Source organism: Camelina sativa, chromosome 19, assembly GCF_000633955.1.
Source record: "Camelina sativa cultivar DH55 chromosome 19, Cs, whole genome shotgun sequence".
In the NCBI taxonomy this organism is placed as follows: Eukaryota; Viridiplantae; Streptophyta; class Magnoliopsida; order Brassicales; family Brassicaceae; genus Camelina; species Camelina sativa.
This window is the reverse complement of record NC_025703.1, coordinates 13,427,800-13,455,569: the sequence shown is the minus strand read 5'-3', so window position 1 is coordinate 13,455,569 and position 27,770 is coordinate 13,427,800. Positions and strand designations below refer to the sequence as shown.

Sequence of the window (27,770 nt, the reverse complement as noted above, 5' to 3'; positions counted from 1 at the left end):
AGTAGCTGTGTCCTTTTCTGTACTTAATCATCTCATCCATTTTTCACTTAAATTAACAAAATAGTTGTATTTTGAAGCCAATTGAGAAAAATATATAGTTTTGGTCCAAATGATCGGTATAACCAAATAAATAATTTAAAAAAAAAACTTCTAGGTGGTGATTTTTTTTTGTATCCATTTGGATAATATCTATGAACTCATTTAAAACTAATGTACTTTTAATTTAATATAAGACATTGAAAAAAATATATTCCAACTAATTAATTTCCAACACATATTGAGCATACCAAATACGTAAAAAAACTTTCAAATACCAATCTAATTTTGAATTTGAGATCGGCATATTTGATTCCCTCCTTTAATTCGTTTTACCAAAATAATGGCTCTAGCTAGGCTCTCTAGCCTCTAATCTTGAAGAGTTACTTAAGATTACATGAAGCTATAGTAGTAGTAAATCTGCCGTAAGTGTGTGGCAACTAGTTGCATCTATAGGCTGCTCAATCTCTCTCACCAGATTCCTAATTACACTTTTCACAAATCTCTTTTCTTTAGGATCTTTCCACAAAACTCTCAAAATTTCAGGAGGTATTACTGTTTTTGCAGCTCGAACCACCAACTTGTTACCATCTATCTCCGTACCATTCAAGCTGTTTTATAGAACACAAAAAAAGGGGTCAAGACTTTTGTTTGTTATGTTAAGAAAAAGGATGTTTGGTTTCTGGTTCTACCTGTTGAGAATGGTGAGCATGTTTGGCCACTCAGAGACATCAAAATGCACATCTGCAATGTCGTATCCTTTCATATATACCAGTTTGATCTGTCCATAAGGAGAACACAATGCTCGTACATTTCTCCCTGCTGATTCCGACAAGTTTGAAATCCTTGCCACGGTTGTCCTCGGTATATCAATCCTAGAGATAAACAATTGTGTGTTGCAGATGCTAATTGAATGCTCTGCAAGTGCTCTCTCTTTGCCGTCTTCCGTCTGCAACACAAGTAGAAGATTTATCTACGGTGGATCTGGCATTTGATTCTGAATGTAAACAAGAGAAGCTACAATAAAACCACACCTCAAACTCCACGAAAGCATCTGTTCTCGATGAACCCAAGATAAACTTTGATATGTTGCTCCTACAGAATCTTAGCGCTTCTTTGATCTGATTTGAACTAAAATCATGCGTCAGCGGATGAATCTTAACTGTTCGGGCTGGTTCCTTCACCAATGCAATAGGCACATCTGGATCGCCAATGAGATCCGGAATACATATCGTTTCTACCATGTCTTCCTGACAAGTTGCCTCAACAACTGCACTGTTACTTTTCACCGCCACACTACCTTTCTTGAGAGCCTCCTTGACTGCAGAGTTAGTCTACAAATATGGAAGCAAAGAGCAGGTCAGCAGAAAAACACTCTTTAAGAAAAAGTTAACACAAGAAGACAGTGTGCCACGTTTCTCCAGATAGAGAATGCGGGAAAAAAAAACTAACCTCAAAAGTTAAGAGAGCATCTTTATAAATGCACCCTCCAAAAGAGGGAATTTCTTGTACATCCAAAATGGCTCCAAACTTAGAAAACACTTCAACAATGTCGTTCTTGTTACATGATTTTTTCAAAAACCTTAGCAGTACTTTGTTAGGAGAGTGTTTTCCAGCAGGTAATGCGAACAAACTCTTTTCTGTTACCTTCGGATTCGTGGTGGTAGCAGCCAAGGTAGCCTGACTGCACAATGATTGGTTTTCCACTACTAAAGTTTCCCCTTTGGATTCTTCTTCCTCTACTGCATAACCATTTTGCGTTGCAGGATTGCCTTTGTATACGCTTATTTCTTCTCTACCATTGGAATGCAACGAGTTGGTATCTGCGCCCGTGCCATTGTCAGCCGGAAGGTTAAGAGAGTCCATCAACTTATCCATGCTACTCACTGCCAGAGGTGCAGTGGTTTTTCTAGGGCTTTCAAACGAAAATATACTTTTTCTTTCTCTAGTAGCAGCCAGGTCTCCACTCTGACCATGAATCCCACCCCTTGATAGAATTGATACCAAAGAGCCTGGAGCTTGAGGAGCATCCGACAATATGTCCTTATCATTTTCCTTGGATATAATTTTAATTTTCTGGACCGGATCAGACAGCATTTCACCAAATAGACCGTGTTGATCGCCTGCATCACTACAGGATTCTCTTGTAGACTGACTGGAGTTACTGTTACTCAAAGCCTCAAATCTCAGAGGAAGCTTCACCTCTTTATATGGATCCGTGTTTACAAACAAGTTCGAGAGACTATCACTAGGTGGTTTCGCTTGATCGGATTGCCCTTTCTCAGGCTGCAGGTTCCCCATATTTTCCCCAGATGATGTCAGACTTTCTGATACTTCTTTAGAAAAGAAACCTGAAGCGACATCTTTGGAACTTAGTTCCTCGGAAGGATCCACTCTTTCAGGTTGTATTCCGCTCAACACCTTCTCCTGCGCAAACTCCAAGCCATCTACTCTATCAATACTATCTAAACTCTCTTTATTTACAGATAAGCTTTCTCTCTTCCCAGAAGTCTCCATTACTGCCACACTTTGAGATACATCTCGAGATCCCACTTCAGAGACCGAAGAAGACTCTTCATTTATTCTTGAAGCGATACAGGTTTTGTTTTCTGCAGCAACACTTTGAGCTGCATGTTGAGATCCCATTTGAGAGACTGAAGAATCTTCATTTATTCTTGAAGCGATACAGGTGCTGTTTTCTGCAACAACACTTTGAGATGCATCTTGAGATCCCACTTCAAAGACTGAAGATTCTTCTTTTACACTCGAAGTGATACAGTTTCTGTTTTCTGCAACGTTCTGCAAGGTGACCACTTTAGTTGCAGTCACATCAGATGAGGAAACCACGGATGATTTTAGCGAGTCTTCACCTGAAGTTTTGTCCATCGAATTTACGTTTCCCAAAATCTTTTGCTTAAGATTAGTCAGTAAACCTCCGAAAGAGTACCAACGCATTCCCGTTTGGCCAATATCTCTACACATCACAAAACAAAAGAAAAGAAAGACAGAGCTATCATACATTATAAAAGTAAATGGAAGAAGACCAATGCATCACCCAAATTAACATGAAAACTGAATCAGTAAGTTAATGTATGACACATTAAGTTGCTAGCTCCAACACAATAGAGTCTACAATGGTAAATCCACTCACAGTTCGAAGACACAAAAGCATGATGAAATCAAACCACCACAAACTCCAACCAAAACCCCATTCCCAGATTTTGTTTCTAAGTATACTCGTTAATCTGAACCCATAACTCAGTTTCTTCTGATGACAAAAAAGATTCTAAATTTTTTCCTTCTCTAAATCAATATTGAGAACCCATCAAAGTATATACTCACTTGTTCGTGGAAGCTTTAGAATCTGACAATCTATCATATTTCCGACCATCCTCGAGAGAAGAAGATAACCACCTTCTCGTCAAAGGTATCAAACCTGTAAACAAAAATCAAATTTTTTTTCCAGAATCGTCAATATCGAATCATTTGCTTTATATGAAAAAAATCAAGACGATTCAAAAAAAGGGTTTACGTTTCATCACCTCTGTTGTTCAAATGTGGAGTTAATTTGGGTGAAAGTAAACGACCAATGGCCATTTTCTCGAGAAGCTTTCCTCAAAAAACCCTTCCTTTGAGGTTTAAGAGAGGAGACGGAAGGTAGAAGAAGAAGAAGAAGCTCTGGAACCGGGCACTTTTCTTTATTTTCAGGTTTTCGAGAGAATGTTTTGGTTTAGTACTTAACCGATGGTTCATTGGTTTAATTCGAGCTTGATTTTAAATCTAGAGCCCAATAGAAATGAGAAATTGTTGATTTTCAGGTATAACCGTTGGATATTATTGGGGTTGACCGGATTGATGTTACTCTTACTAATATTATTTGGATTGGTTTGGTTTAAGCTAATTATTGGTTCGGATCGGTATGAGGGCCATATTAACACCCATAGAAATGTTGAATTTAAGTTAATTTTGGCTTTAAAAACTTAAATTGACCCCTATAATTTTATTCCTTACATTTTCACCCATAACTATACATTGTAGCTCTACCATTGGTAACTTGCACCTTTCAGTTTTTGTTTTTGTTTTTTATTTTCTCAAATCAACACACATCTTCCTCCTATTGAATTGTATCACACTTTTTGTTTTTTTTTTGTTGTTGTTGGAAATAGTGAAAAAGAAAGAGAAGAAGGAGGAGGAGGAGGACTGGAGGAGTTCTCCATGTTCTTATTCTGTTACATGTTTGTGCTCTACAAATTTTTATTCTGTATTTTGTTTTATGTGTCTTCCTTCAACAAATAAGAATACAAACAACTGCATTTTGGTTTGTACTTTATAGTAAGTTTTCATGTAAATGTCATGCCTATATATTCATAGAAGCACTTATGGTTCAACTCATACAACTTCTATGTGTTCTATGATACATAACATTTTCTTTTGAAACAAGAAAAGGGATGATTATCAAATCGAAAAATAATTCAAATCTCCGAATATTAATAAAAACATAAAAAGTAACAAATAATATGCTTGTATGTCACATAAGTTCATGAAATTAAAAACAAAAAAAATTGTTTCATTCTTCTCTTTTCTTTTTTTGGTATGCAAATTTGTTTCATTATGCAATAACCAAATATAGAGATATGATTGACACGATAATAGACTAATGCACATACAAAAACGGTCTAGGGTCTAAACTTTAGTTTCATTGATCGTTTATTGAAGATACATACTAATGCATTGCACATGCCAAAGCTTTAAATATTTCAAAGTGGAAATAGCCGTGTTATTTTCTAATGATTTTATTAATGACTTTATAAGTTATATAATATCTCGAATGCTTGTCTTTTAAGGTTGGAAGTTACGTAAACGTATATATGTTATATATTCTAATGAAACGTAAACGTAATCAAAGGTTACATGAAGACACAAGTAGTATAAATGGAATGAGAGAAAAAAGCGTACGTACGTTACTATATGACGACGCTTTGTTAAATTATTCACAACAAGCGTTTCCTCGACAACATTCTAAATGCTTATTATAATTTTTTTTAAATAGTTTTCTACCGTTACGTAATAAATATGCACCTGAAATGTAATTTAATATTATACAAATTAAAATGACTAAAGAAAGTGTATCTTGCAATTGAAAAAGTCTTCTTACACTAAATTGTGAGAATATCGAAAAAAGTTTTCTTGTTTTCATCAAAAGCTATTTGAAAGTTTATAAGATAGTGTAAGCAAATAAAAAGAAGCTATGAACGAGGATGGCCTTCTTAGATCTCCCTTTCATGTTCAAGGTCATAAATTTTCTTTCTTCCTCTTGTATTCTTCAAAACCTCACAATATATATATANATATATATATATATATATATATATATATTCAATCTTTTAAATTATAAAAAGTTTGTAATCTTTAAGAATGGTGTATCCAACAGGCGTTCCGGTTTAATAGACTTGTAGTTGGAGATGGAAGGAGAGGGAAGAAGAAGAAACCATCATGGTTAACTCCTGTTTCTCACGGATACTATACCGTTGACCGGTCAAGCTATATCGACCATTCATCGAATGATGATTCGGTTTTTGTACAGAGAGAGCAGCAAAATGAAGAGCTTGAGGTTTGGTTATTTGGAGTTTCGAGTGCTGAAACAGGGAAAGAGATGGTCAAATATATGCAAAACCATTTATTTGATAAGCTCCCGGATGAGGTAATTAAAATTATGACTACAGAATATAGTCTATGTTTTACCTTTACAAGTGAGGCAAAATGTATTTGGGACATTTTTTTCAGCTCGGAATTATGAGAAAGTGTAAAGAGACAATGAGAAGAGCATACGCTGAGGAAGAGAGAACCGGTGGCTCAGCTGCTTTGGTGGCCGTGGTGAATGGAGAGAAGCTAGCTATGGCGAGTATAGGCGGCCATAGAGTGGTGGTTTGTATAGACGGCGAGGCTTATCAAATCAGAGATAAGAACCGAAGATACTTAACAAAAAATTGGTCACAACTTCTCTTTCCAGGTTTTGTTTCTTCAAACCGGTTTTGCTTTCATTGTATAGATTACTTGTGTGAGAAGAAAACAAAATGAGATCTTAAATCTTTTCTTTACATGTTGCAATTTTAGTTTGTAGACAAGGAGAAACAGAAGATGAATCAGATCCAAGAAATTCAGAACTTGTAGTTGTTACAGAAAATATTAATTCAGATACAGAGTTTATCATTATCGGTAGCTATGGGATTTGGGAGGTAAGATCAAGATCAATTAATATCAAAATACAGAACGATCAAATCACTTACGAAGTCGATTTTTGTTACAGGTGATGAAGAATCAAGAAGCGATTAACCTAATCAGACACATAGAAGATCCTAAAGAAGCTGCAAAATGTTTAGCTAAAGAAGCTGCAAACAGGATTAGCAAAAGCAGTATTTCTTGTGTTGTAATCCGGTTCGACTAAACCTGAAATTCAAAGTCATTATCTTTTAGGGGAAATTTTATAATATAAATTACTCATTATCGTCAACGTATTGGAAAGTAGAAAGAAATCGAAAATGATCCAAGTCATAAATAAAATCATGAAGCAAATGAAGAGGACCATGCGTTAACATGCAAGAACACCAACAACACCATTGCCTTGTATGCTTCTCTCCACTTCTTCATCTCTCCTTCCTCTTTCCCTATTCTGTTTTTCAATACATCATCATCATTCTTAATTAGCCCTTAATCGTCATAATAATCTCCAACAGAAAACAAAACTAATTCAAAGAAATCATACTTTCTATGAAGAACATCAACAAGATTCTCCAATAGTCCACTGTATGGAACGATGCCTCAGCTATTTTCGTCGTCGTTTTGACGTTTGGTGAAGTAGGATCATCACTTGTAACCTCTTCTACTAACCTAAGAATTAGAGAGTTCAATATAGTCATCATAATTGGTTAGCTAATTATGTTTTTAGTAAAGTCTACTCACAGCTCAACTTCGGTGAGGACAAGTCTAGCAACATTGTCTTGTCTTTAAGAAACGAAGAGGCTTGTTTCTTGATTTCTCCAAACCAAAGTGTTCCCATCATCAACCTCCAAAACTGAATGGTCTCTTCTGTCTCCCACAAATCAACTTAAATGTGAGCTTCAAGACCAAACATTCTCATAGGCAATCCCATTTTTTAGCTTCAGACACTTTAGGAGACACTTTAACTTCTATTAACAGATTTGAGTATTTGACCAAATTCAATTAATATTAAACAAATTACTTATGTTACAAGTTACATATACACATAAAGTGGGAGACGGATTACTTGATCTCCTCTTCTTCCCAAGGGAAAATGGACTGTCGAGTTTTTATTGCTTTCACACTTACAGATTTTTCCAAACCCCACAATCTTTTTTATGGTGAGACTCATTTCCGCTTTCCAGAACCAATGGTAAGCAGATCGAAGCTTCTCATCAGGCCCGGTTGAATCTTTTGAGCACCGCTTGAGAAAAGTTTATTTGTGCGGTTCTCACTCAGCTCACCTGATGAGCCAGGTTGGCTGCTCGACATCACTGCCATCTTTGTGGCAATCTCATTTCGAGTTTTTTCAGACACTTGCTGCATATTGTAGCAAACATCAATCTGAGATCAATCACTTTTGGATGATGAAGTAAACAAATCTCATGAATGATGCCAAACACTCGGCAGAATAAAATTTTTTAAGTCAGAAACACAATTCGCAGACGAGGTACAGCTATAGAAGATGCAAAGAAAGATATCATAAAAGAAAACTAACCACTTCTTTGGAAGCATCATCAGAAAAATTGTGCTTAGGGCGAATCCCTTGACTCGATACATTTCGTCTGGCGAATGCTTCAACTGCACCTGATAATCTATCACGCAGATCCTGCCCTCCTAAACCAAAAAAAAAACAGGAAATCAACTTCAGAATCAAATCTTCAACTATCTCAGCGTAATCTATGTCAAGTATCTGCAAGATCTCTATTTCAAGTATCATGGCTCACAGAGAAAGTTCCAAGTTTTTCAACACTCAAGTCTCAGATTCCACTAGCAGTCAACATGTTTGAAAATCAAGTTATACCTGTAGGCTTGTCATTGCGTTCTGCAGATGGTCCTGGAGGGTCTAGAGCTGGTTTTGGATTTGGCTAATGCAAATGAGACACAATATAATACATATATGAGATTTTCATAGTATACGGTTTCTAAAAAGTATGTTGAGCACAGGTTGACGCAGAAAACACTAACCCTTGGTTTCGAGATAGAGCCACTCTGAGGATATTTCAAGATTGTCCAATCAAACACATAGTCGAACTGATAACCTGCATGCATTAGCAAATGATGTAATTCACGAGTGGTGTAAACACTCCATATAAATGATTCTTTCTTACACTTACAGACAATAGAACTTTAATAACCATGAGTAACATTATATTAGAGAGGCAAAGGAGATAAAACACAGTAGAGATATCTAACCTTCTCGAATAAAAAGATCCCTGAAAAGTCTCTTCAGATATGAATAATCTGGTTTATCCTCAAACCTCAATGATCGGCAGTAATGGAAATATGATGTGAACTCGGATGGAAATGACTTACAAAGAACCTGTAAACAGCAAAATTATCTTTATCGAAATCTTCCAAAAAAGCTAAACAGCGTATTTTCATAACACAAAACTACTATTATAGACAATGACATACCTCTACGGGAGTAAGCATCTTCTTTTCACTTATCTTCTCATATTTCTGTTTCTTAGTACCAGCTTTTAGACCTTGCCATGGTAGACTGAGACAAGAAGATGCATGTTGTCCCAAGTTTAAGGATTATTCTATAAGATCACCATCGATAGTATAAATAACCAAAAAAATTCTTACCTTCCTCGTAGAAAATACATCAGCACGTAACCAAGCGACTCCAGATCATCTCGTCTACTTTGCTCTGCAAGAAGATATAAGAAATGTTTCAAAACAAGGAGAAGTGTAGTTTAATGCACATATTTGGAATGAAATCCATTCAAAGGTGTGACATGGAAACATTTCTCACCAATCCCAAGGTGTGTGTTGACACTTGCATACCGAGCAGTTCCTGTTAGATTCTTATTTTCCCTGTAAAAAAGTTCAATCAACACTTGTGAAGCAAAGCATGGAAGAAGAGTTCATGAAGAAAATAACCAAACATAAGACCAGAATCAACCTGGGAAGGATATAAAATTGTCCCTACGGTCTAACATTAATCTTACTATAGTTATCTTCTCAAAAATATAATGAAATGTTAAACAAACACCAATGCAAATAGACAATTGCTCAAAGAAAGATCCACTACTTAATAAGATAGCTTCTTTGGTTGGATGCATATAAGAACATCAATAATTCTCCTAAACTAAATTTATAGTGAAGAAAAACACTATAATCAACAAGCATATGTATCCTAAAACAGAGGGAAGGAAACATTTGTGAACCTCACCTGTATGGAATATGCTTGTGTGTCTGAAGATCTCTAAACTTTTTAGCTAGCCCAAAATCAATAATGTACACCTGAGGAGGTTGTATTCTAAATCCATCACGCACTAAGAACAACAGTATGACATACTAAAAGCGGAAACTGGAAAGCCTTATTACCTGGTTTGCTTTGCGACCGAGACCCATCAAAAAGTTGTCCGGTTTAATATCACGGTGAAGAAATCCTCGAGAGTGCATGTACTCAACTCTGTTTATCTAGCAGCAATATTCAAAAGAGCTAAAAATTAGCAATGGTCTCTCAACCAAAACATTACCTCGATATCATGAAAACAAAAATGGCATACTTACTAACTGATCAGCAAGCATCAGAACAGTTTTCAAAGAAAAACTCCGACTGCAATAATTGAACAAATCCTCCAAACTGGGACCAAGAAGGTCAATGGCCATACAATTGTAATTACCCTCAACGCCAAACCATTTGATATGCGGAACACCCGCTGGTTCAATAGAAAAAAAAAACCCAAAGATTTCAGACTAATCGAGAAAGGAAAAAAAAATAACATCAAGTGAAATGAGCCAGGGAAATGAAAACTCACTCCCTCCTTGAAGAAGCATGTATACTTTTGATTCATAGTGTAGTTGAGGATGCTTCGTCTTCACAGGTTCCTATCAACAAAGAAAAAAATGTAAATGGTTCTAATATTAGCTTTCCATGTTTATGAGAAGAGATCAACAACATCTAACTAAAGCTTAATAAAAACATGAATCAATACTGCTGGAAACTAAGAAATTGAAAGTGTAACATACCAGCTTAAGAGCAACTTCTTCTCCAGTTTGAACATTGATCCCTTGAAATCACACAAATACCAAAATTAGTATCAGATTTACTCTAAAAAACAACCAAAGAACCAAAAAAAAAAAAAAGCAATCAAATTGATGAATGAATGATACATACCAATATAAAGTTCACCGAATGATCCACTACCAATCTTCCTACCTAACCTGAACTTACCACCGATGACATGATCCATCGTTTCGGTTTCCGATAATACTCTTCTATACTACTAGTAGTGAATCATAACAAATTCTCTCATCAATACAAAACGAAGTAAACCCAGAATTTATATAAACCCCAAAATCAAGATTTCTTAGAGAAAGTTCAAGACTTTCTCCCAAGTATTAATCTGAATCTTTTAAAGTTTGAGTTTTTAAAAGATATCAAAGCTCAAGAATATATTTTTAAAGTTTTGAGCTTTTTGTTTTGTTTTCTGGGTAATCTTGAAGAAAAGAAAAGAAAAATAAAGAGTTGGGAGAAGAAGGAAGGAAGGAAGAAATGGGATTTGATGACCGACTCAAGTGAGAAACAGAGAGACACATGTTATTATCTCAATCTTCTTCTCTCTTCTTTACTTTACATTTTTTATTTTTTTAACAAAGTTTAATAATATTTTCATTTTATTTTGTCACGGGAAAGTGAAAATAAACGAGACAGATAACAAACAAATAATAATATTTTAGTGTTTTTACTTTCCCTCCTACTCTAGTCTACTATATGATTCACTAAAGAAACAAGTGTAACATGTTTATCTTCTTGCTTAAAATTATTAATACATAAAAATATACTCTTTGTTTCATAATAATATCGGATATTTTAGATAAATTTTTCTATTTTATAATATAATATATTTTAATATTTTTATACAACTTTCAGATTAATTTAATATTTTATATTATGCAGATTTGTTTATAATTGCTTAAATTTTTTTAAAATATTTAATTTTTAATCTATGTATGTTTACTTAAAATACCATACTTTTTCTGTTTTATAAAAATGTTTTTTGACACATTGTACATAAATTAAAAAAACTAGAATTATACATGTCTTATTTAACAAAAAAAAATGTAGAATACACTATTTGTCAAACAGAGGGGATAAAACGGTGAGAGTATCATTCTAGATGTCAAAAATATACATAGGAGCAAGAAGAGTAAACCGGTTTACTGATTTTACTGATTTACTAAACCGGTTTGGTAGACAGCCAAATCATGGGTGCAAACCAAGCATAAACCAATAAATACTTTCTCTTTTCTTTTTCTCCTGTCGACAAAAATGGATATAAAAGTTTTATTTTATGACTTGTTAATTTTGTATAAAGAAAGTTGAATTTAATAGTCGAGGATGGCTGCCAAAGTTTCTTTAATGTTTTTGTTGTCTTTAGAAAATTGCCAAATATATATAATGTATGTATGACGATCGATGTAGAGCCACAAAGCAAAACCAAAATTAAGGAAAAGACAAGAAAACTAAAAAGCAAAGTAAGCTTTGGTGTTTACCGACTTCTCTCAAATCCCAATAATGTTTACAAGATCACAAAGTTGGATTAATTAGCACAACTTATCTTTTGCTTTCCTTGCAAATTGTATATTTGGAAATGTAAAATGTTAATTATAAAACGTTTGATTCGTCGTCATTGCGTTGTGTCAACAATCAAATCCAATCATATATATACAATGAACATATTCTATAATAGAATAACGAATAGTCGATTTTTTCCACTACAGAAAACGAATGATCGTAGTTCCATGAAAAGGATCCAATGGTTATGGAGTATGGGCAATGATAAATAATGTGAATATTTTTTGCTATGCATGGGTCAGCTTATGTCTGTTGTTGCTGTATACACAAACACAATAGATCATATATTTATGACCAAACATTCCATTTATTTTCCATTTATTATTGTTTGTTAAATAAATACAAAAACCATGCAAAAATCCACTTTACGTTTGAAACAATCTTGTTCTTAGTCTATTTTCCACATGATTGTTCTCTATAACTACTTTTCCTACCTATAGAGATAGAAAGATAGAAATTGGCCGAGTTCCATTAACTTTTATTTTGCCTAACACTACAATCAGTGTAATAAAACATATGTTCCCGATGCGTTCTTGCTCTGACTATGTGGACAAACATGAAGTCAAAAATAGTCTCAACAAGAACAACAACTTCCCACGGTTGAATTTGGACCAAATGGTGGAATCTGCTACATTATCCCTAACGAGTCCAACTCTTCTGCTAACTCGTCTAGGTTGATCCAGTCCAGTTTCCAGAGCTTCAAATCCATGGAAATCAACGGAGGAGGAGGAGTACCGTTCCGATGGCGCAATATTATCTTTACCCCTGACGTAACACCTAGAAGCACAATGCAAATCACAGGTAGCCACGTATTCACCAAACACAACACCCAGTAGTCCCAAGATATAAAGACACAACTCACAAAAAATGCAACGAATTTCGGAATTAACTCTTTCCCGGATCCGATCAACGCAATGGTCGAAACACACCACGCGAACCTGTTATAGAGTATGCCAAGCCTTTCAAAATTAGCTTCCGTTTTTCTTATACTGAAACTCTTACTCTTCGGCTTCAACATATCCGACACGACTTCGCTTCCCAGAGGCGGCAAAGTATTCTCAAGATTCGTACAATTCATCTCCACTGCTTGTGCTCTTGTCGACCTGATACATGGACAATGGAGACTTGTAATGAGCTTTAGGTAACATCCAACGAGTAGGAGCTGAATACCGTGCGTTCAATTCAGCAACATAGACAAAGCGAACCGCGAGCTGAAGCTCTCCCATTTTCTTCAGTCCGCTGCTTCCCAAATTCATTATCGGATACGAGCAAGTGTAAATCCAGTCACAGTGTACACGGTTCAATGGGATCCTCACTTTCCCGATCGGGACATCTTTCTTCATAAAGTTTTTCAAGATTTTTCGGTTATCGTAGATCCCAAGCGTTAACACCGTACACTTTTCATAGACATCCCACGAATACTGCTCGTTCCACTTGGGTGCGACATTATTAACCACTGTTCGAGTCCTCGCCCATTTATTCCCATATTTAGCCACCACATAACTGTCAATGCCCGGTTTTTTCTCGTCTCTTCCCTTTAAACCGGTCGCCCCCAAAATACCGATTTCCAATTTCCCGAGCACACACGGCCATAGCCCTTTGACATAAGCTCTGTAGTCACTCGCGTATTCGACGCATTCTTCAGCGACGTGATAAGCCTGATCAGTCGCTAGTTTCAACTTGAGTCTGCTTGCGAACCTCCTCGAATTGCTTGCCGGTTCGACCTTACCCGGCATTTCATCTCTGAGAGCTTGGAACTTGGAACTTTAAGTGGAGTCATCTCTGAGAGCTTCTTCTCTAACATCCCTATGCGTTCTTCGTGTTGCTCGTCGACTCTGTCCATCACCTCAATGCACACGGTTCCTTCTAACGGCTCTGATGCAACAAATATTAGATCTTGGTTCCATGACGGGTTTGCACCGGAAATAACTCCGGTTTTGAGATGTACTTTACCTAGAGTTGCCGTCACGTATGGCGAAGGAGTCCGTCTACTATCGGAAGAAATTAAATCGTGACCTGAAACAATGCTAACCCTAACGTAACAGAGCCTTGGGGCTAGGTAGACCTTAGGTCGCGTGTTGATCACGCAACTTGGACTCACTCCAGAGGCGTCTGAAAACCAAGCCTCTGGATAAACCTCATCAACTTGTGTACCAAACCAAACCGACATCAGCAAATCCATGTGATGACCTGTTTCGGTACTCTGCATAGAGTACCACTGAGGCGCGATTCTTGCGTCGGGAGGAACCCTAGTCGGAATCTCCGCGGCCAGTTTGAAGTTTCGCTTGCCAATTACGGTTTTGGTCGCACCGTCTTTGAGAGTAACGGACAAGACATCACCTTTGGTTTTGTCGAAAGCGAAGACTTGATTCCACTCCATATTTTGTCCAATTGGCAGATCTTGAGTCGAGGATTTGTAGTTTCCGAGAGTGATTTCGACGATGGGGATTACAACAGTGTTGTTGTTCTTGTTCCTGGCTTGGATTACTTCTAAGTAAAGAAACTCCATCTGCTCAACGAGGTCATGTGAAGATGTGGGCCGTGAGGGTTTCGAGCTCCTCTTTCTCCCCCAAGCTTTGGAGAGATTTGCTTGACGATGAATTCATCTTTCTTGGCAGCCATCTCTGAAACTATAAAAAAGAAAAAAAAAAAGAGAAATGAATAAGAAATGTGATTTTATGTATGAGTTTCTAATTTGATTTAGAGACTTTCTAGTAATCAAAATAAATGAAAGAAAAAAGGTAGAAATAAAAATGGAGATTTCGATTTTTAATAAAAATAAAATATGAGAAACTTTGAAAACCCCAAGCTCAATTAATTTTCTTTATAATAAACCACATCTACAAAAACTTAAAATTTTAATTAAATAGTTTTTTTACTCATTTTAATTAAATAGTTTATTTGTTATTTTTATTTTTCATGGTATAAATCATAAAAAAATTTGCTATCTAACAACTTCTATTATGCATAAATTTAAATTTTATATTAATACTATTTTAAATAAATATTAGTTGATAAAATAAAATATTATATGATTAAACAAATTCTGAGATTTGATAAAATATATCGTATGATTAGTATTCATAATTTTATTACTGATAATATGATTAAAAATATAACTAATTAATAAAATTAAATATAACTAATAATTAAAAATTAATATGTTTAAAAGATATTAATAGATAATTTTATAATTTAAGATAAAATACAAAACGAAATCCTTTATATTCTAAAGCACACACTTTATCATCCTTTGACATATATAAGTAAAAAAATATTTGAAAATTAATTATATATAAAAGGGAATTGTGGAGAAATGAAAAAAAGAAAAAAGTAATACTACATAATTTTGAAAAAAATCAGTATTCAGTTAACGTGAAAACATATAATTTTTAGAAATATAAAATTTAATAAAAATACGTCTTAAAATGGAAAACAAAAAAGTATATATATATATATATATATATTTCAACTAAATATATGTTAGTTGATCAATGAAACAGTGATATGTGGTAAGAATATCGAAGCTAAACCAGAAAAAAATGAAGAGAAAAAAATGTCAATATTACTATAACTATGTTTTATGGAGTATTTGTGGCATATTTTTAGTCAATTAATGTGTGCCATGTGATTTTTAAATTAAGTACGTTAACTATAAGAAAAATTTTCTAGATTCACTTTATTTTTGTAAAATTGGAATGCAATTAAAGATTAAAAAAAAAAACTTTTCCTATGCACCGGGTATAAGTATAATGCTAGTTAAATAACAAGTAGAAGTGGAGTTACCAAGACAATCGTTATCTTCTTTAGGACAGATCAAGAACGTGTTCGTCGCCGGAGATTATGTAACAGTCTTCGATCCTCGTGTTAGTGCGTGAGTCTGACCACATCAAAACCAATAAAAATCAAGAAACTAAAAACTAACGATTCGACTTGATCGGCGGCGAAGTACGAACCTGGATTGATACCGTCGGTGTTCGGAGAGTAGCATGATCGTAACCCTTTTCACGATGTTCCACGTACGATGGCTCCGAAGGATGCGATAACGTTATCTTCCTTAGGACAGATCAAGAACGTGTAGTTAGTTCGCTAAACAAGTAACAAGGAGTTACACTACTAAACATAAACCCTGAAGTCTTGATCCTCTGACCGATATCAATATTACACTTCATCAAGAGCACACAAAAAAAAAGAAAAAAAAAATCATCACAAACCTGTGTGTCTGGATACAATGAAGCAGCGTATAAAGAGTTTTTGGCGTTGATTATTCCTTATGATTTACACACGCACGCATGTATTATATATATACATATAGAATATACACACAAAGTGTTGGATATAGAAACAGAACTTAGAGAAATGGAATATTCATACATATAAAATATACACAAAGTGTTGAATATAGAAACATAATTTAGAGAAAATGGAGTGTTTTGGAGCAAAACGATGGAAATACTCAACACCTTGTGCCACGTCCAGAGCGATTCTAGCTCACTCTCTGTTCCCAAGTCAGAGAAGAGTAACCATGTTTATCTGGCTCGAACAAATGCTGTCCTAGATTTCCCTGTCACATGTGCTCGTACACTAGCAATCTCTCGTCCTCGTTGACACAGTAACCCAATAGAGCGATCACGTGTCTGTGTCTAACCTTGGCGAGCACGGCAATCTCGGCGTCAAACTGTGTCGTTCTTTGACCACCCATTGATGAAAGGTTCATCCTCTTGACAGCAACTTTGTTTTCATCTTGTAACTTTCCCGAATACACAACACCAAAACCACCGCTTCCCAATATGTTCTCGTCACTGAAACCATTTGTAGCCTCACGAAGAGCCTCCACTGAAAAAGAAACGATTCCACCTTCAAGAACCAAAGGATCCCTACAATTTTCATCAGTACTTGTGTTGACGTTATGTTCTCCTTCTCCATGTCCATTGGCAGATCCACCAACATCAGAGACATCATCGCTCGCCCTGTTCCTCATTTTTAGAACGATTTTTCGAGCCACCTATCCTAAAAAGACAAGAAAAATCGTGATTGCGAAAGTGATCACACAAGCCTTTACAACACTCCAACTAGCATCGGTTCCATGTTTTGTCGAAGAATCTCCCGCAATAGTTTCCATCAAAGAGTTACCAGGTTTGTAAATAAACTTAACCGAAGCCGGGAACTTCGGTATTTTCCCGGTGAGGTTGGTGTTGGAGACGTCGATGAACCGTAGACTAGTCATAAATGTCAACTCCTTAGGTATAATGCCGGTTAACTTGTTGTCATTAAAGTAGATACTTTTCAAAGAAGTGAGATTTGCAATGGCCGGAGAAATAAACCCGACTAAACCTTTCTCGAGATTCACAATGGAAACGCGGCCGGAGATCAGCTTATGCCAGTCCATCGGCAGTAGTTGTTAGACGAGGTAGTTGTTGACCAGTCTGTTGGCGGATGACTAAACGATTTAGCCAAAGTGAGCATTGTCGCTTCATCGTCAGCGATGGACGCGGAGAGGAAGTAGACAGAGAATAGGAGGAAGAAGAGGAGGATGAGAGACTTAAGACAAAAGAAAGAAGAATAGAAATATTTATAAGTGAAGTTGTCGTAGGTTGGTGTCCAAAAGGAAAGTAAAGTGTCGTAGGTTAGTGTCGTTGGTCAAAAAGCTTCTCCGCTACTATGTAATGATTTCACTATGTTCAGACCACCACGCGATTAAACAAACTAAGTGCTAACTCGGTCCTGTAACTATATAGTACTTTATTGTTCTGAAAAAGCAAAAAATAAGTTATTCGTTATTCGTTATTCGTTATTGTCCATGATCGTTATAACTAATAAGATAAATGTATAATTTGTAGGCAAAGCAACATTTTATTGAAAACGTGTTTGCCATTCTAAGATTAAAGAACAACTATGCATTATGAGAGACCACTAAACAGAAGAGATAATTGTAAAGTTAGGCCGAACTAAATGATATAAGATCACATATGACCACATAGGCGGCTATCGATGATACTGTTGGTCTGAGCTCTGAAAGATCACATGGTCATATGAGAATTGAGTTACATCTCAAGAACTATCCCAATTACACACCACAAAAAGAATTGTTTTCACTTTAGCGGTACGAATTCATTTCTTTGCCTAGCACTACAAGCACTGTAATGTAACGTATGTTACCTATGCGACGTTGTCGTTTCTGACTCTGGATAAACACACAGTCAAAAAATTTCAGACTTCATTACCAATAGTCTCCACAAGAACAACTTCCACGGTTGAAATGGTGGAATCTGCTATTATCCCTTACAATAATCTCTCTCTCCGTGATCTTCGAGATAAACTTGATTGCGACATGACAATCCCTGCAGATCCTTATGTTCTTAGTCACTCTAATCGTCGTGCCAGGTTCTGTGTTGATGATACCAAAGGCAACAGCCAGTCTCTCGCTGTGTCCAAACAAAAGCTCTCTCTTATGTTCATCGTCTACATCGTGAAGCACACCACTTGTGTCTGGAATATACCCTTCTTTCTCCATCTGTTCCATTACACCATCAAGAAACTCGTTGATTCTGTCCATACTCGGATGCGATCTATCTCCTGAAACAAACCCATGAGTTTTGTTTTTCACTTCGATCCAACTACAAGCTGGCTTTTTCCGCAATCCTTTTTTCCTCATTCTCAATCTCAGTTTCGCCATTTCTTTCCATCTCCCATTAGATGCATACATATTGCACATCAGAACATAAGCTCCCATGTTTTCAGAATCAATAGCGAATATCTTCTCCGCTACCTTCTCAGCTAGCTCAAGATTCTTGTGAACACTGCAAGAAGACAACAAGGTAGACCAGACACTACCTGTCGATTCAACACGCATCTTTGAAATAAACTCATATGCTTCTTCCAGTTTCCCTGCACGGCCTAGAAGATCCGCAACAGCAGCATAATGTTCTAACTCATGGTTTAAACAGTAAACCTTAGTCATGCTGTTGAAATATCCCCACGCCTCATCTACCAACCCCACATGACTACAAGCAGTTAGTACAGCAACAAACGCCACATGATTCGGTTTCACTCCTTGCTGTTTCATCTCCTCAAACAAGGAAACAGCTTCATGTCCAAAACCATGTAACGCGTACCCCATTATGATAGCCGTCCATGATACTTCATCATGTACATTCATCCTGTCAAAAATCTTCCTAGCAGCATTAATATTCCCACATTTCGAGTACATATCGACAAGTGCACTATATATGAATATGTTACTGCCAAAGCCACCTCTTAATACATATCCGTGAAGTTGTTTCCCGAGGTGCAACGTAGCTAGGTGAGCACAAGTAGGAATCACACTTGAGAATGCCACAGGTCCTGGCCTAACCTTTTTCATCACCATTTGCCTAAATAATCTCAGAGCCTCATTGTATCTACCGTTCTGTACATAACCAGCTACAAGCGAGTTCCATGAGATACTATCCCTACGAGACAAGCGTGAAAACACTCTTTCCGAGTCTTCAATCCGAGCACTTTTTGCATACATATCAACTAAGCTACTCCCTAAATATACATCACTATCAATCCCTTTCCTAATCGCATACCCGTGAATCTCTTTTCCCTTAATAACATCAACATACTCAGAAAATATCGGAAGCACACTGGACAAAGTGAAAGCATCAGGCTTTAAATCAGTAGTTCCCATCTCCATAACCATTCTTAAAGCATCTTCATACATTCCACTCTGTGCATAGCCAGCAATGATAGTGTTATAGGACACAACATCCTTTCTAGGCAACATTTCAAAAACTTTCCTCACACAATCCATTCCTAAAGGCATAATGCAAGTTTCATCCTTTAAATCGTCACACGAAGTTTTTTGTGGCATTTCGTCGAACACTTTACCTACACTAATCTTTGAACCCATACCCAAAAGCTTAGCGTACATATTCATCAACGCATTACCTGTATACAAATCACAATCCATACCAAGCCTAACGATACACCCATGAACAGACTCACCAAATCTCAAATCCGTCATCATCGTACACGATTTCAGCACAGAAGGGAACACATTGTGATCTGGGCATCTCCCAGAAGCTCTCATTTCGACGAACGAAGCTAACGCGCGGGAGAATAAAGACTGGTCTGTGAAGCATCTGATTACTGACTTCCATGCTAGAACAGGAGGAGACTCGAGCGTTTTGAAAAGAAGCAAAGCTTCGTGCAAGAGTTTGAGGTTTGTGTAGATTGAGATTATGATTGAAGCTGATGTGTGTGAGAGTGATTGAGTTCTGATGAACTGTGCGTGAAGCTGCTTAGCTTGATACTTGGATTTGATCCGAGTTGGGTTCTTAATCAGGGTTTTGATTAGGGTTTTTGATGAACTCATCTTAAGATATGAGTGTGATACTTCTTTGTTTCCTCAGGGATTCACCATTAACAAACAACAAAGGTTTGATTTTTATTTGTTGGTCATCTATTTAAAAACTCCAACTTTTTAAATGAATAGCAAAAAGACTGAATTTTTCATTCAGGAACTGAGGTGACACAATTGTATCAAGAAGACTATTTTATAACCAAGTACAAAAGTTTCGATCATGTTGGTATCAAAGTATCAACCAATTCGGAATACTAAAATCAAGAACTGCATTATGAACTAGAAACAAGAAGAAGCCTTTTTGGCAATTACATTGACGAAAGAAGAGGAGTGCTAAGAAGTAGAATGATAGAATGTTTCCTGATTCCAAATGCCACACAAACAGACACACTTGCAAGCTCTCTTACTCGTCTTCTCTTTCTGGAGGAAGGCCGCAAGGTAAAAGCATTTTCTGCAAAAAAAAAATCAAAGAATTTTGGAGTTATTAGCCAAACGGGAAAACATGAGATTGACATTATTCTGAATCAGAGACGAGTTTGTAGAATGGATTAGAAGGGAAAGATCTAATTCCGCCTTGCAATGTCAGTCTATTAGGAGTTCCAAATCTCCATTGTCTCTAATATATTCCCTTGTTAGGTTAAACTAGTAACTCAGTTGCAAACTTTGGTGCGAGACATCATGAACTAATTTCTACCCTTTAAACTGATTGTAACCCATAGAAGGAGGATGTCTATTGATCAGCAATGCTATAGCCAAGTAACCTAATAGAGCTGCCTAAACTTAAGTAAAAGCTATAAGCAAAGTGACTGAATCTTGAGGGTACAATGGAAAGTAAAAAGAATGAAGCAACGGAGAGTATATACATATTGCATAGACACAATCTTGCAAAAAGGAGCCAGACGAAAACTAAACATATCATAACCATTAGAAACAAACCCTCATCAGCTATAAAAACCTAGAATCATAAATCCTAACCCTGATTCTTCCTGTCCCTTAAGACACTAACACATTAACAATTTCAATATGATTCTTGACATGAAACTACACGAGAAGCAAGAAACCTGCATGAAGTTGTAGCGTTCTCGACCAATTGATTCGTTCTCAGCGATTGCAAAGTAAGAAAGCATTGGGTAGTGACCAATGTATGAAGCATAACTATCACGCTGAATGTTCACAGCCCATTCACTACCACATAAACATACAAAAATAACCAATTAGTCCACAAATCCAGAATCCTGAAGAAAAAAAAAAAAAAAAAACTTACAATCTGCTCAAATCCGCATGACCCGTACCAGCATACTTAGCTTGAAGATGCTCAAGCTGAGAATTTATGTTAAACCTATCACTCGCCTGCACAAACACCCACAAAAACAAAAAGTGAGAGATTTCATAACAAAAACCTAACCTTTATAAATAAAAACTAAAAGGCAAATTATTCCCAGATTTCAGCTGTTCATAGTTTAATCTTCAAGAAATCGTATGAAATTGGAGATAAAGAAGAACAAGAAACAAAACTAGGGTTTCGAATCGAAGAAAACATACCTGCATCTTTTCAGAGATTTCGCAGAAGCTCTTCGGGAAGATTCAAATACACAGACTCAGATTCTGCTCTGTGCCGTCGGTTCTTCTTTAATGTTCCATAATTTATTGAGAAACTGACTGGGCCTTGAGAATGTATCTGGGCCAGACCGCCTGGCCTAATACTATGAAATTTCGGAACACGTGGCTATAATAACCGGTACAAAAATACCAAACCAAAAACGTACATTGCAATCAAACCAATTCAAATTCATGAGATAGTGTGTAGGAGAGGAAATAAACAATCTCCTCTGTAATTATAGAAACTGTATGGTACAAACCAAATTTGATTACTCCCAAGTCCCAAACAAACAAAACAATCAAACAAATGAAACCCATTTTTCTGAAAGAGGAATATTTACTTTTCTTTTTGCTTCAGATAAAAAAAATAACCTTTTGAACAAGAAGAAGATATGAACCCAAAACATTATCCCTATGTTGAACAAATCCTTTATAAAGGTCACTCTATCAACAATCAAACAATCCATTTCCCAAAGGGGAAACTGTACTTTCTCCAACCATGATGAATCTGCCACCACCTCAAACCTTCTTTTGTTGTGTAGCAAAGAGTCTGGTGGTTTTAGGCTGTGGCATTGTCGAAACGCGCGGCAGAGGATGATAGGGTTTCACTAAATGAGCTGGATTTGCCTTCTTTCTCTGGGACTTCGATCTGCGTTGGCAAGAGTTTCAAGAAGCTTCCTTGGTGACTTGTTGTGCTACTGGCTGATTCATCCTCTGTGAAATGTTTTTTTTGGTTAGAGCTAAAAACCATATTATATAATATATCAGGCAACTCTGACAAATTGAACTGACAAAAACATTGTAATAATGTTATCTATGTATTGGTTTTCAGTATTGCATTTACCAAATAAGGATTTAATTGATGGTCGCTTTGGCTTTGTACTCTTCTTCTTCAGCTCAGCTGCAACAGTAAACACAACATCGATAAGAACCGAGCAAACATGGGATATGTTTTTGTTACAAGTCAAATCAGTTATGTAAGTGTGATTCTACCTATCCCTGGTAACTGATCATCATTTACGATTTCAACGTTCTTGTAAGTATAACCCACAAAGTTAATGTCTTTGGATGAGAGCATCTGGAGATACAAAAAAACAAACAAAGACATTTTAATGTTAAGAATGCTACTGACAACACATTGCATATAAGCATGGAAGCAAGCAAAATTTGTACCTTTCTCCATGGACCTGATTTTGACATCTTCGGAACTTGCTTGTCAGTCTGTTACAGAAGATTTTATATTAAGTTCTATATCAACAGCTGCATACCCATCACTGGACCAGTGCCATTATCAAGATATTTAAACCATTTTTCTGATAGGAACATTTAGTTTTTTACCTCTTCAAATTTTTCGAAATTTTGAGTGTCCAACTCGTCATTGACTTTGGGAATAAAAGCAGCCTTCATTTGATACAATTTTTCCCATTCGACACCTCTGAACCAAGGGTGTTCCTATAACCAATGCCAACAAAAAGCGTTTAATAGGCATCATTTATCAAGAGTCTTCAGACAAGGGACCTTCAAATCTTAAAGCACAAAGCACCTTAATTTCATTCGCTCCTTTTGTTCCAAGCCTTTGTTCTACGTTGCATAAAAGTTTACAAATAAGATCCTTGGCTTCTGGTGATAGCCTAACCTCATCCGGGAATTTTAAATAATTTCTCCAGTTTACTATCTGCATTAGAAGAAAGAACAAGAAGATATTCAGAGATGAAAGGTTAAAAGGTAGGCGACTGCACATATTACCATAGACGCATCATTAGAATATCAAGAACTAAATCGAATTCAAAACTTTAAGATTAATGGAAGTTAGTTAAAGTGAGGATTGGATACCTTTCTACAAGTTGTCATTGGCTCATCTGAATAAAATGGTGGAAATCCCACAAGCATTTCATACATGATCGCACCGAGAGACCACCTAAGGGAATAAAAAACCCCAAAAAGAATTCATCAACAACAACTATTCTGAATTAAAGAAACAAAACAGAACAAGCGCAACAAGTTTGCTGCACCTACCAATCACATTCCATGCCATATCCTTTCTTCAACAAAACTTCTGGAGCAATATAGTCAGGAGTTCCAACTGTAGAATAAGCCTGTAAATGATATTATTTCACTTAATAAAATGTATTTGAACAGAAAACTTATATACCAACGGAGAGAAAAGACTTCCTAAGATTAGTAAAGTAATGACTAATGACTGTTTGCTCAATCTTGCATAAGTGGACATCTCAGAACAAGAAAAGAATGATTTGTATAACATAAACTCACAAGCATCCTTCTATTTCTCTGCCAGTTTTGCAGTTGTTCCATTTGCGAGCGGGTGCGTCTTGGTGCCACAGGGCGGCCATCACTTTGTAGAGCCCCACTAACGTTGTGTGCAACTATGAAATCTTTTTCCTGAAGAATACTACAGTCTAATGGCTTACACAATCCAAAATCTGATAGTTTCATGTGACCGCTTCTGTCGAGTAGCAGATTATCAGGCTTGATATCTCTGTAACAAATTGGAGAAGTAAATAGATGCTTAGAACAGTAAAAATAAAATCCACTCAAGAGCTAATAATTTTATTCAGATAGCCTGATTGCTTCACTAGACCTGTGGATATAGTTGTGCTTATGAATGGACTCAATAGCTAAGACCGTTTCCCCAACATAAAATCTTGCCTCATCTTCAGTAAGTGTATCTTTCCTCATAAGTAATGTCATCATATCTCCACCAGGTAGATACTCCATAATAAGATACAAATACTCTTCATCTTGGAAAGAACAATACAGCTTCACAATGCAATTGCTGTCAACCTCTGCAAGTAAATTTCTCTCTGCTTTCACATGTTCCACCTGAAAAGAATTCAAATTTCAACAAACACGTTCCAAGAAAAAAATAAAGATATATCAAATAAAAGCAGCTTGGAGGAGATACCTGGCCTCTACGAAGCATCTCAGACTTTTTAAGCTTTTTCATCGCATAGACATGGCCTGTTCCCTTCTCCCTACATATCCTAACCTGCATCAAGGGAAGAGAATACACATCAAAAAAACCATATAAGTACTTTTAGTCAACGTTAGCATGAACATTTCAAATTTTAAGCAGTATCCCCAACGCCTGGTTCATGCTTAAAACTAGAAAAAGCAATCTGAGTGCAAATAAAACTTGTAATCATTCTCAGGTGGCAAAAACCATACAGGCCACTAGCTCACTATAGATCAAAGAATACAAAAACTACTGCAGGTAGGTTCATCTTCCCAAATATCAAGTACACATGAATGCAAACCCTTTAAGGTGGCCAACCGTTACAAACAATGATGTTTCAACAATTCTATTTCACAGGAGACGATCAAGATGATGTGCAGAGATGCTGAACAAAACAACAGTGAGAGAAGAAAAAGTTTACAGTAACATTAATGATACCTCTCCAAAAGCTCCCTTTCCTATCATTGTCAATGGCTCGAAGTCATCAGTTCCCATTTTATGTCTCTGTCGGCGCATGTATTCAGTTTCCTTTTTCTCTAAATCCTTCAGCAAATTCTTTTGCTCTTCCTCAGGGACTTCTGCAGCAGCTAACTTATTTTCCAGCATATCACGTCTGCAGCAAATGCAATTACCCAAAACACGCTCTTAGGCAAAAGATATGAATAGAAGTTCCCATATAAATAGCAGAAAACATCTGTTATACCAAAATTTTCTTCCATAGCTATAGCCCACAAACAAAAACTTCCAGAGAAAGCAGGGAGAGGAAGATACAATCATCACACCAACTTCTCGTCAATCCACATTATGAGTTTACATCAACATCTCGGATAAATAAATTTCTCCTAAGGATATCAAACTCTAAAAGACTCCTTTCGATTGCTAATCGTCAACAACACATGTCTAATTTTCCTGATCCTTGGGAGGTACCAAATAAATGACTATCTTTCCATGCATAAGACCAAATTATGCTGACAGACATATGTATGCCATAAACTTGTGCAGGTGTCACGAAAATATATGCTAATGAACAAAAACTTCATTTTATATCTTAAAAATATGCAATGAAACCATACCGCTCCTTTCTTTGCTGCTGACTTTGCACTTGTTTTTTGTAATGATTTTCAATATACTGTTTCGCAGCTGCAGCCTTCTGCTTTGTTACATTTGACACAGCTTCTTCACCTCCAGCTGTTTTGGATCCATCCTTTACATTACTTCTAGTAGCTTCCTTCTTTTTCGAAGATTTCTCCTTCCCTTTAGACTTTAACTTATTCAGCCATGCTTTGGCAGTATCCATCGCTTCCCCTTAATTGGATCCCAACCTAAATATCAAGATACACCCTTTACGTAAAACTCAGTAGAGAGTCTGATATACACGAACTATGAAGTCTACTCCAGAGCTAATGTACAACAATAATATTCAGATATCAAGCGACTGGACAGATTTCCCCAGTGCCTTGCACCTACAACAAGATAAAACAAAAACATAAGTTCACACTGACTCCACACATCTAAAAGAACCAAATTCAAAGTAACAAGAAACGTTTGAACAATTGGCAAACAACAACAAAAGAGACAAGGTAGAAGGATAAGCTAAACCAATCAATTCTGAACATTGTTGATAGTCAAATGCGAAGTCCCTCGTGAACTTATACCAAACGGTGAAGTTGGTACAAAATAAATAACCTGAAACGAGTAAAAAGTTGACACCTTTACTCTCTCACCAGTTTCTAAAACTTTATCACACACTAGCCAAACCCTAACAAGTATATTCCCAAATCAAAACATATCTAAACAAAAAAAAAGAACAATTTTTGAGAATTGCCCATGATTACTTAACCAAAAACAAACTCAATAACATGATCAGTTGAAGAGAAAGCAATCCCAAATCGATTTCAAAACAATCAAAAGAAAGTGAAAAATATGTACTTTAGGGTAAATTCAGAGAAAATGCAGCAGAACTCTCAATCTCAAATCAAACGGTTCCGATGAAGCAGACCGATACACTGAAGAAGAACAAGGGGGCGTCGAGAGAATTTGGAACACAAGAAGGAGACAGAGATAGAAGAAGAACCAAAGTGAGAGGAGTGGAGAAGAACCCTCGAATCAAGGGAATTGAATTTCTTCTCAATTCCTTGTTACGAAATTTCGCATTTTGTTTTGTGGGTTTAGAGAAAATATTTGCAGTGAAAGAGAAAGGAGAAAGGAAAGTTTAAAGCTTTTTTGTTGCTTTTGATGTGTAAATTTTACAAAAGAGAGAGAGAGAGAGAGACTCAACACAAACACCAACAACTGCTCTTCTTTGGCTTCTCTTTGGGTTTGGGCAACAAAATAGGACTTCGTTTTGTAACACTTTTGGGAATTGGTTTAATCTCAAATATTTGACATTAATGATGGATTAGGGAGTTTTAATTTGTACTAATAAGATCTCGAGTAGTTATTAAAAACATATGTTACCTTATCTTTGACGTAGACATATATAGATATTATATAAATTGAATATTCCACCTCGCTTACTTACTTCATCTCAAATCATTGAAGTCTCCCTAAACTTTATATTTTCATAACTTCAATACGTATTTTGAAAGATGTATGGTTCACGAGAACTAAAAATAATAGGAGGAAATTAAAAATAAATATTATTTGGTAAAATGTTCAGTTATTCCAAAAAATTATTGTAGAATAAAAAGAAAAACATGAAATAAAATTATAAAAGCACAATATATTATGTCAATAGTCAAGAAATTTAAATTTGGTAAATTTAATATCTTATTATGAACCTAAATTTTCAGCCGAAAAATATATAGATATTGATGTCATAAATTTTCAATACTGGTTGATAAATTATTTGTTACCATCCATAACAAAGATATTCATTCTAACAACATTATTGTAAATTACTAACTACTGTAAAAATAACTGCAGTTTAAAATTTCTATATTTAACTTGTCAAGTAATATATA

General features: G+C 36.0%; 6 protein-coding genes and 2 pseudogenes across 9 annotated transcripts; 1 reads left to right on the top strand and 7 right to left on the bottom strand.

Annotated features, from left to right (window-relative positions):
• On the bottom strand, nucleotides 278-3,700 carry LOC104766250. 2 transcript variants are annotated; one of them, XM_010490091.2, is made up of 6 exons: nucleotides 3,579-3,700; nucleotides 3,379-3,472; nucleotides 1,489-3,010; nucleotides 1,071-1,370; nucleotides 729-985; nucleotides 278-647 (listed from the first exon to the last, which is right to left on the bottom strand). In XM_010490091.2, the coding sequence occupies exons 1-6, from the start codon at nucleotides 3,631-3,633 to the stop codon at nucleotides 440-442; spliced, it is 2,436 nt and encodes an 811-aa protein (XP_010488393.1). In that variant the 5' UTR covers nucleotides 3,634-3,700; the 3' UTR covers nucleotides 278-439. The 2 variants fall into 2 exon arrangements, with proteins under 2 accessions (XP_010488393.1, XP_010488394.1); XM_010490092.1 differs by lacking the exons at nucleotides 3,379-3,472; nucleotides 3,579-3,700 and having other exon boundaries at nucleotides 1,489-2,835; nucleotides 2,907-2,988.
• On the top strand, nucleotides 5,200-6,613 carry LOC104766248 (putative protein phosphatase 2C-like protein 44). The gene is made up of 5 exons (XM_010490090.2): nucleotides 5,200-5,327; nucleotides 5,468-5,737; nucleotides 5,821-6,046; nucleotides 6,151-6,272; nucleotides 6,344-6,613. The coding sequence occupies exons 1-5, from the start codon at nucleotides 5,295-5,297 to the stop codon at nucleotides 6,479-6,481; spliced, it is 789 nt and encodes a 262-aa protein (XP_010488392.1). The 5' UTR covers nucleotides 5,200-5,294; the 3' UTR covers nucleotides 6,482-6,613.
• Nucleotides 6,511-7,096, bottom strand: LOC104766249 (annotated as a pseudogene).
• On the bottom strand, nucleotides 7,240-10,846 carry LOC104766247 (casein kinase 1-like protein 10). Its single transcript, XM_010490088.1, has 14 exons — nucleotides 10,427-10,846; nucleotides 10,279-10,319; nucleotides 10,068-10,137; nucleotides 9,820-9,968; nucleotides 9,631-9,726; nucleotides 9,476-9,546; nucleotides 9,056-9,117; nucleotides 8,887-8,950; nucleotides 8,713-8,797; nucleotides 8,491-8,617; nucleotides 8,263-8,336; nucleotides 8,099-8,162; nucleotides 7,793-7,911; nucleotides 7,240-7,614 (listed from the first exon to the last, which is right to left on the bottom strand). The coding sequence occupies exons 1-14, from the start codon at nucleotides 10,500-10,502 to the stop codon at nucleotides 7,423-7,425; spliced, it is 1,290 nt and encodes a 429-aa protein (XP_010488390.1). The 5' UTR covers nucleotides 10,503-10,846; the 3' UTR covers nucleotides 7,240-7,422.
• Nucleotides 12,516-14,509, bottom strand: LOC104767784 (annotated as a pseudogene).
• LOC104766246 (putative pentatricopeptide repeat-containing protein At3g23330) lies at nucleotides 17,826-20,323 on the bottom strand. Of its 2 annotated transcripts, XM_019241469.1 has the most exons (2): nucleotides 19,877-20,031; nucleotides 17,826-19,764 (listed from the first exon to the last, which is right to left on the bottom strand). In XM_019241469.1, exons 1-2 carry the CDS (start codon nucleotides 20,029-20,031, stop codon nucleotides 18,108-18,110), a joined length of 1,812 nt encoding a protein of 603 aa, XP_019097014.1. In that variant the 3' UTR covers nucleotides 17,826-18,107. The 2 variants fall into 2 exon arrangements, with proteins under 2 accessions (XP_019097014.1, XP_010488389.1); XM_010490087.2 differs by having other exon boundaries at nucleotides 17,826-20,323.
• On the bottom strand, nucleotides 20,409-21,879 carry LOC104766245 (uncharacterized protein At4g14342). Its single transcript, XM_010490086.1, has 4 exons — nucleotides 21,777-21,879; nucleotides 21,499-21,584; nucleotides 21,296-21,419; nucleotides 20,409-20,685 (listed from the first exon to the last, which is right to left on the bottom strand). Exons 1-4 carry the CDS (start codon nucleotides 21,780-21,782, stop codon nucleotides 20,638-20,640), a joined length of 264 nt encoding a protein of 87 aa, XP_010488388.1. The 5' UTR covers nucleotides 21,783-21,879; the 3' UTR covers nucleotides 20,409-20,637.
• LOC104766244 (serine/threonine-protein kinase tricorner-like) lies at nucleotides 22,039-27,117 on the bottom strand. Of its 2 annotated transcripts, XM_019241470.1 has the most exons (15): nucleotides 26,737-27,117; nucleotides 26,407-26,493; nucleotides 25,881-26,270; nucleotides 25,246-25,420; nucleotides 24,757-24,840; nucleotides 24,433-24,674; nucleotides 24,105-24,330; nucleotides 23,850-23,929; nucleotides 23,667-23,751; nucleotides 23,377-23,508; nucleotides 23,172-23,285; nucleotides 23,007-23,054; nucleotides 22,827-22,911; nucleotides 22,678-22,734; nucleotides 22,039-22,547 (listed from the first exon to the last, which is right to left on the bottom strand). In XM_019241470.1, the coding sequence occupies exons 3-15, from the start codon at nucleotides 26,102-26,104 to the stop codon at nucleotides 22,393-22,395; spliced, it is 1,707 nt and encodes a 568-aa protein (XP_019097015.1). In that variant the 5' UTR covers nucleotides 26,105-26,270; nucleotides 26,407-26,493; nucleotides 26,737-27,117; the 3' UTR covers nucleotides 22,039-22,392. The 2 variants fall into 2 exon arrangements, with proteins under 2 accessions (XP_019097015.1, XP_010488387.1); XM_010490085.2 differs by lacking the exon at nucleotides 26,407-26,493 and having other exon boundaries at nucleotides 26,737-27,116.

Coding starts and splice junctions, on each gene's coding strand:
- LOC104766250 (XM_010490091.2), bottom strand. CDS start 3,633: ATGGCCATTGGTCGTTTACTTTCACCCAAATTAACTCCACATTTGAAC. Junction 3,011..3,378: donor TCTAAAGCTTCCACGAACAA/GTGAGTATATAC, acceptor TGTGATGTGTAG/AGATATTGGCCAAACGGGAA. Junction 986..1,070: donor ATGCTTTCGTGGAGTTTGAG/GTGTGGTTTTAT, acceptor CTTGTGTTGCAG/ACGGAAGACGGCAAAGAGAG.
- LOC104766248 (XM_010490090.2), top strand. CDS start 5,295: ATGGCCTTCTTAGATCTCCCTTTCATGTTCAAG. Junction 6,047..6,150: donor GTCACAACTTCTCTTTCCAG/GTTTTGTTTCTT, acceptor TTGCAATTTTAG/TTTGTAGACAAGGAGAAACA. Junction 6,273..6,343: donor GTAGCTATGGGATTTGGGAG/GTAAGATCAAGA, acceptor TTTTTGTTACAG/GTGATGAAGAATCAAGAAGC.
- LOC104766247 (XM_010490088.1), bottom strand. CDS start 10,502: ATGGATCATGTCATCGGTGGTAAGTTCAGGTTAGGTAGGAAGATTGGT. Junction 9,969..10,067: donor CATGCTTCTTCAAGGAGGGA/GTGAGTTTTCAT, acceptor CTATTGAACCAG/CGGGTGTTCCGCATATCAAA. Junction 7,615..7,792: donor ATGATGCTTCCAAAGAAGTG/GTTAGTTTTCTT, acceptor TACAATATGCAG/CAAGTGTCTGAAAAAACTCG.
- LOC104766246 (XM_010490087.2), bottom strand. CDS start 20,246: ATGAGTTCATCAAAAACCCTAATCAAAACCCTGATTAAGAACCCAACT.
- LOC104766245 (XM_010490086.1), bottom strand. Junction 21,420..21,498: donor CATGCGGATTTGAGCAGATT/GTAAGTTTTTTT, acceptor TTTATGTGGTAG/TGAATGGGCTGTGAACATTC. Junction 20,686..21,295: donor AACGCTACAACTTCATGCAG/GTTTCTTGCTTC, acceptor TTTTTTTTGCAG/AAAATGCTTTTACCTTGCGG.
- LOC104766244 (XM_019241470.1), bottom strand. CDS start 26,104: ATGGATACTGCCAAAGCATGGCTGAATAAGTTAAAGTCTAAAGGGAAG. Junction 23,509..23,666: donor CAATGACAACTTGTAGAAAG/GTATCCAATCCT, acceptor CTTCTAATGCAG/ATAGTAAACTGGAGAAATTA. Junction 23,286..23,376: donor AAGGAGCGAATGAAATTAAG/GTGCTTTGTGCT, acceptor CATTGGTTATAG/GAACACCCTTGGTTCAGAGG.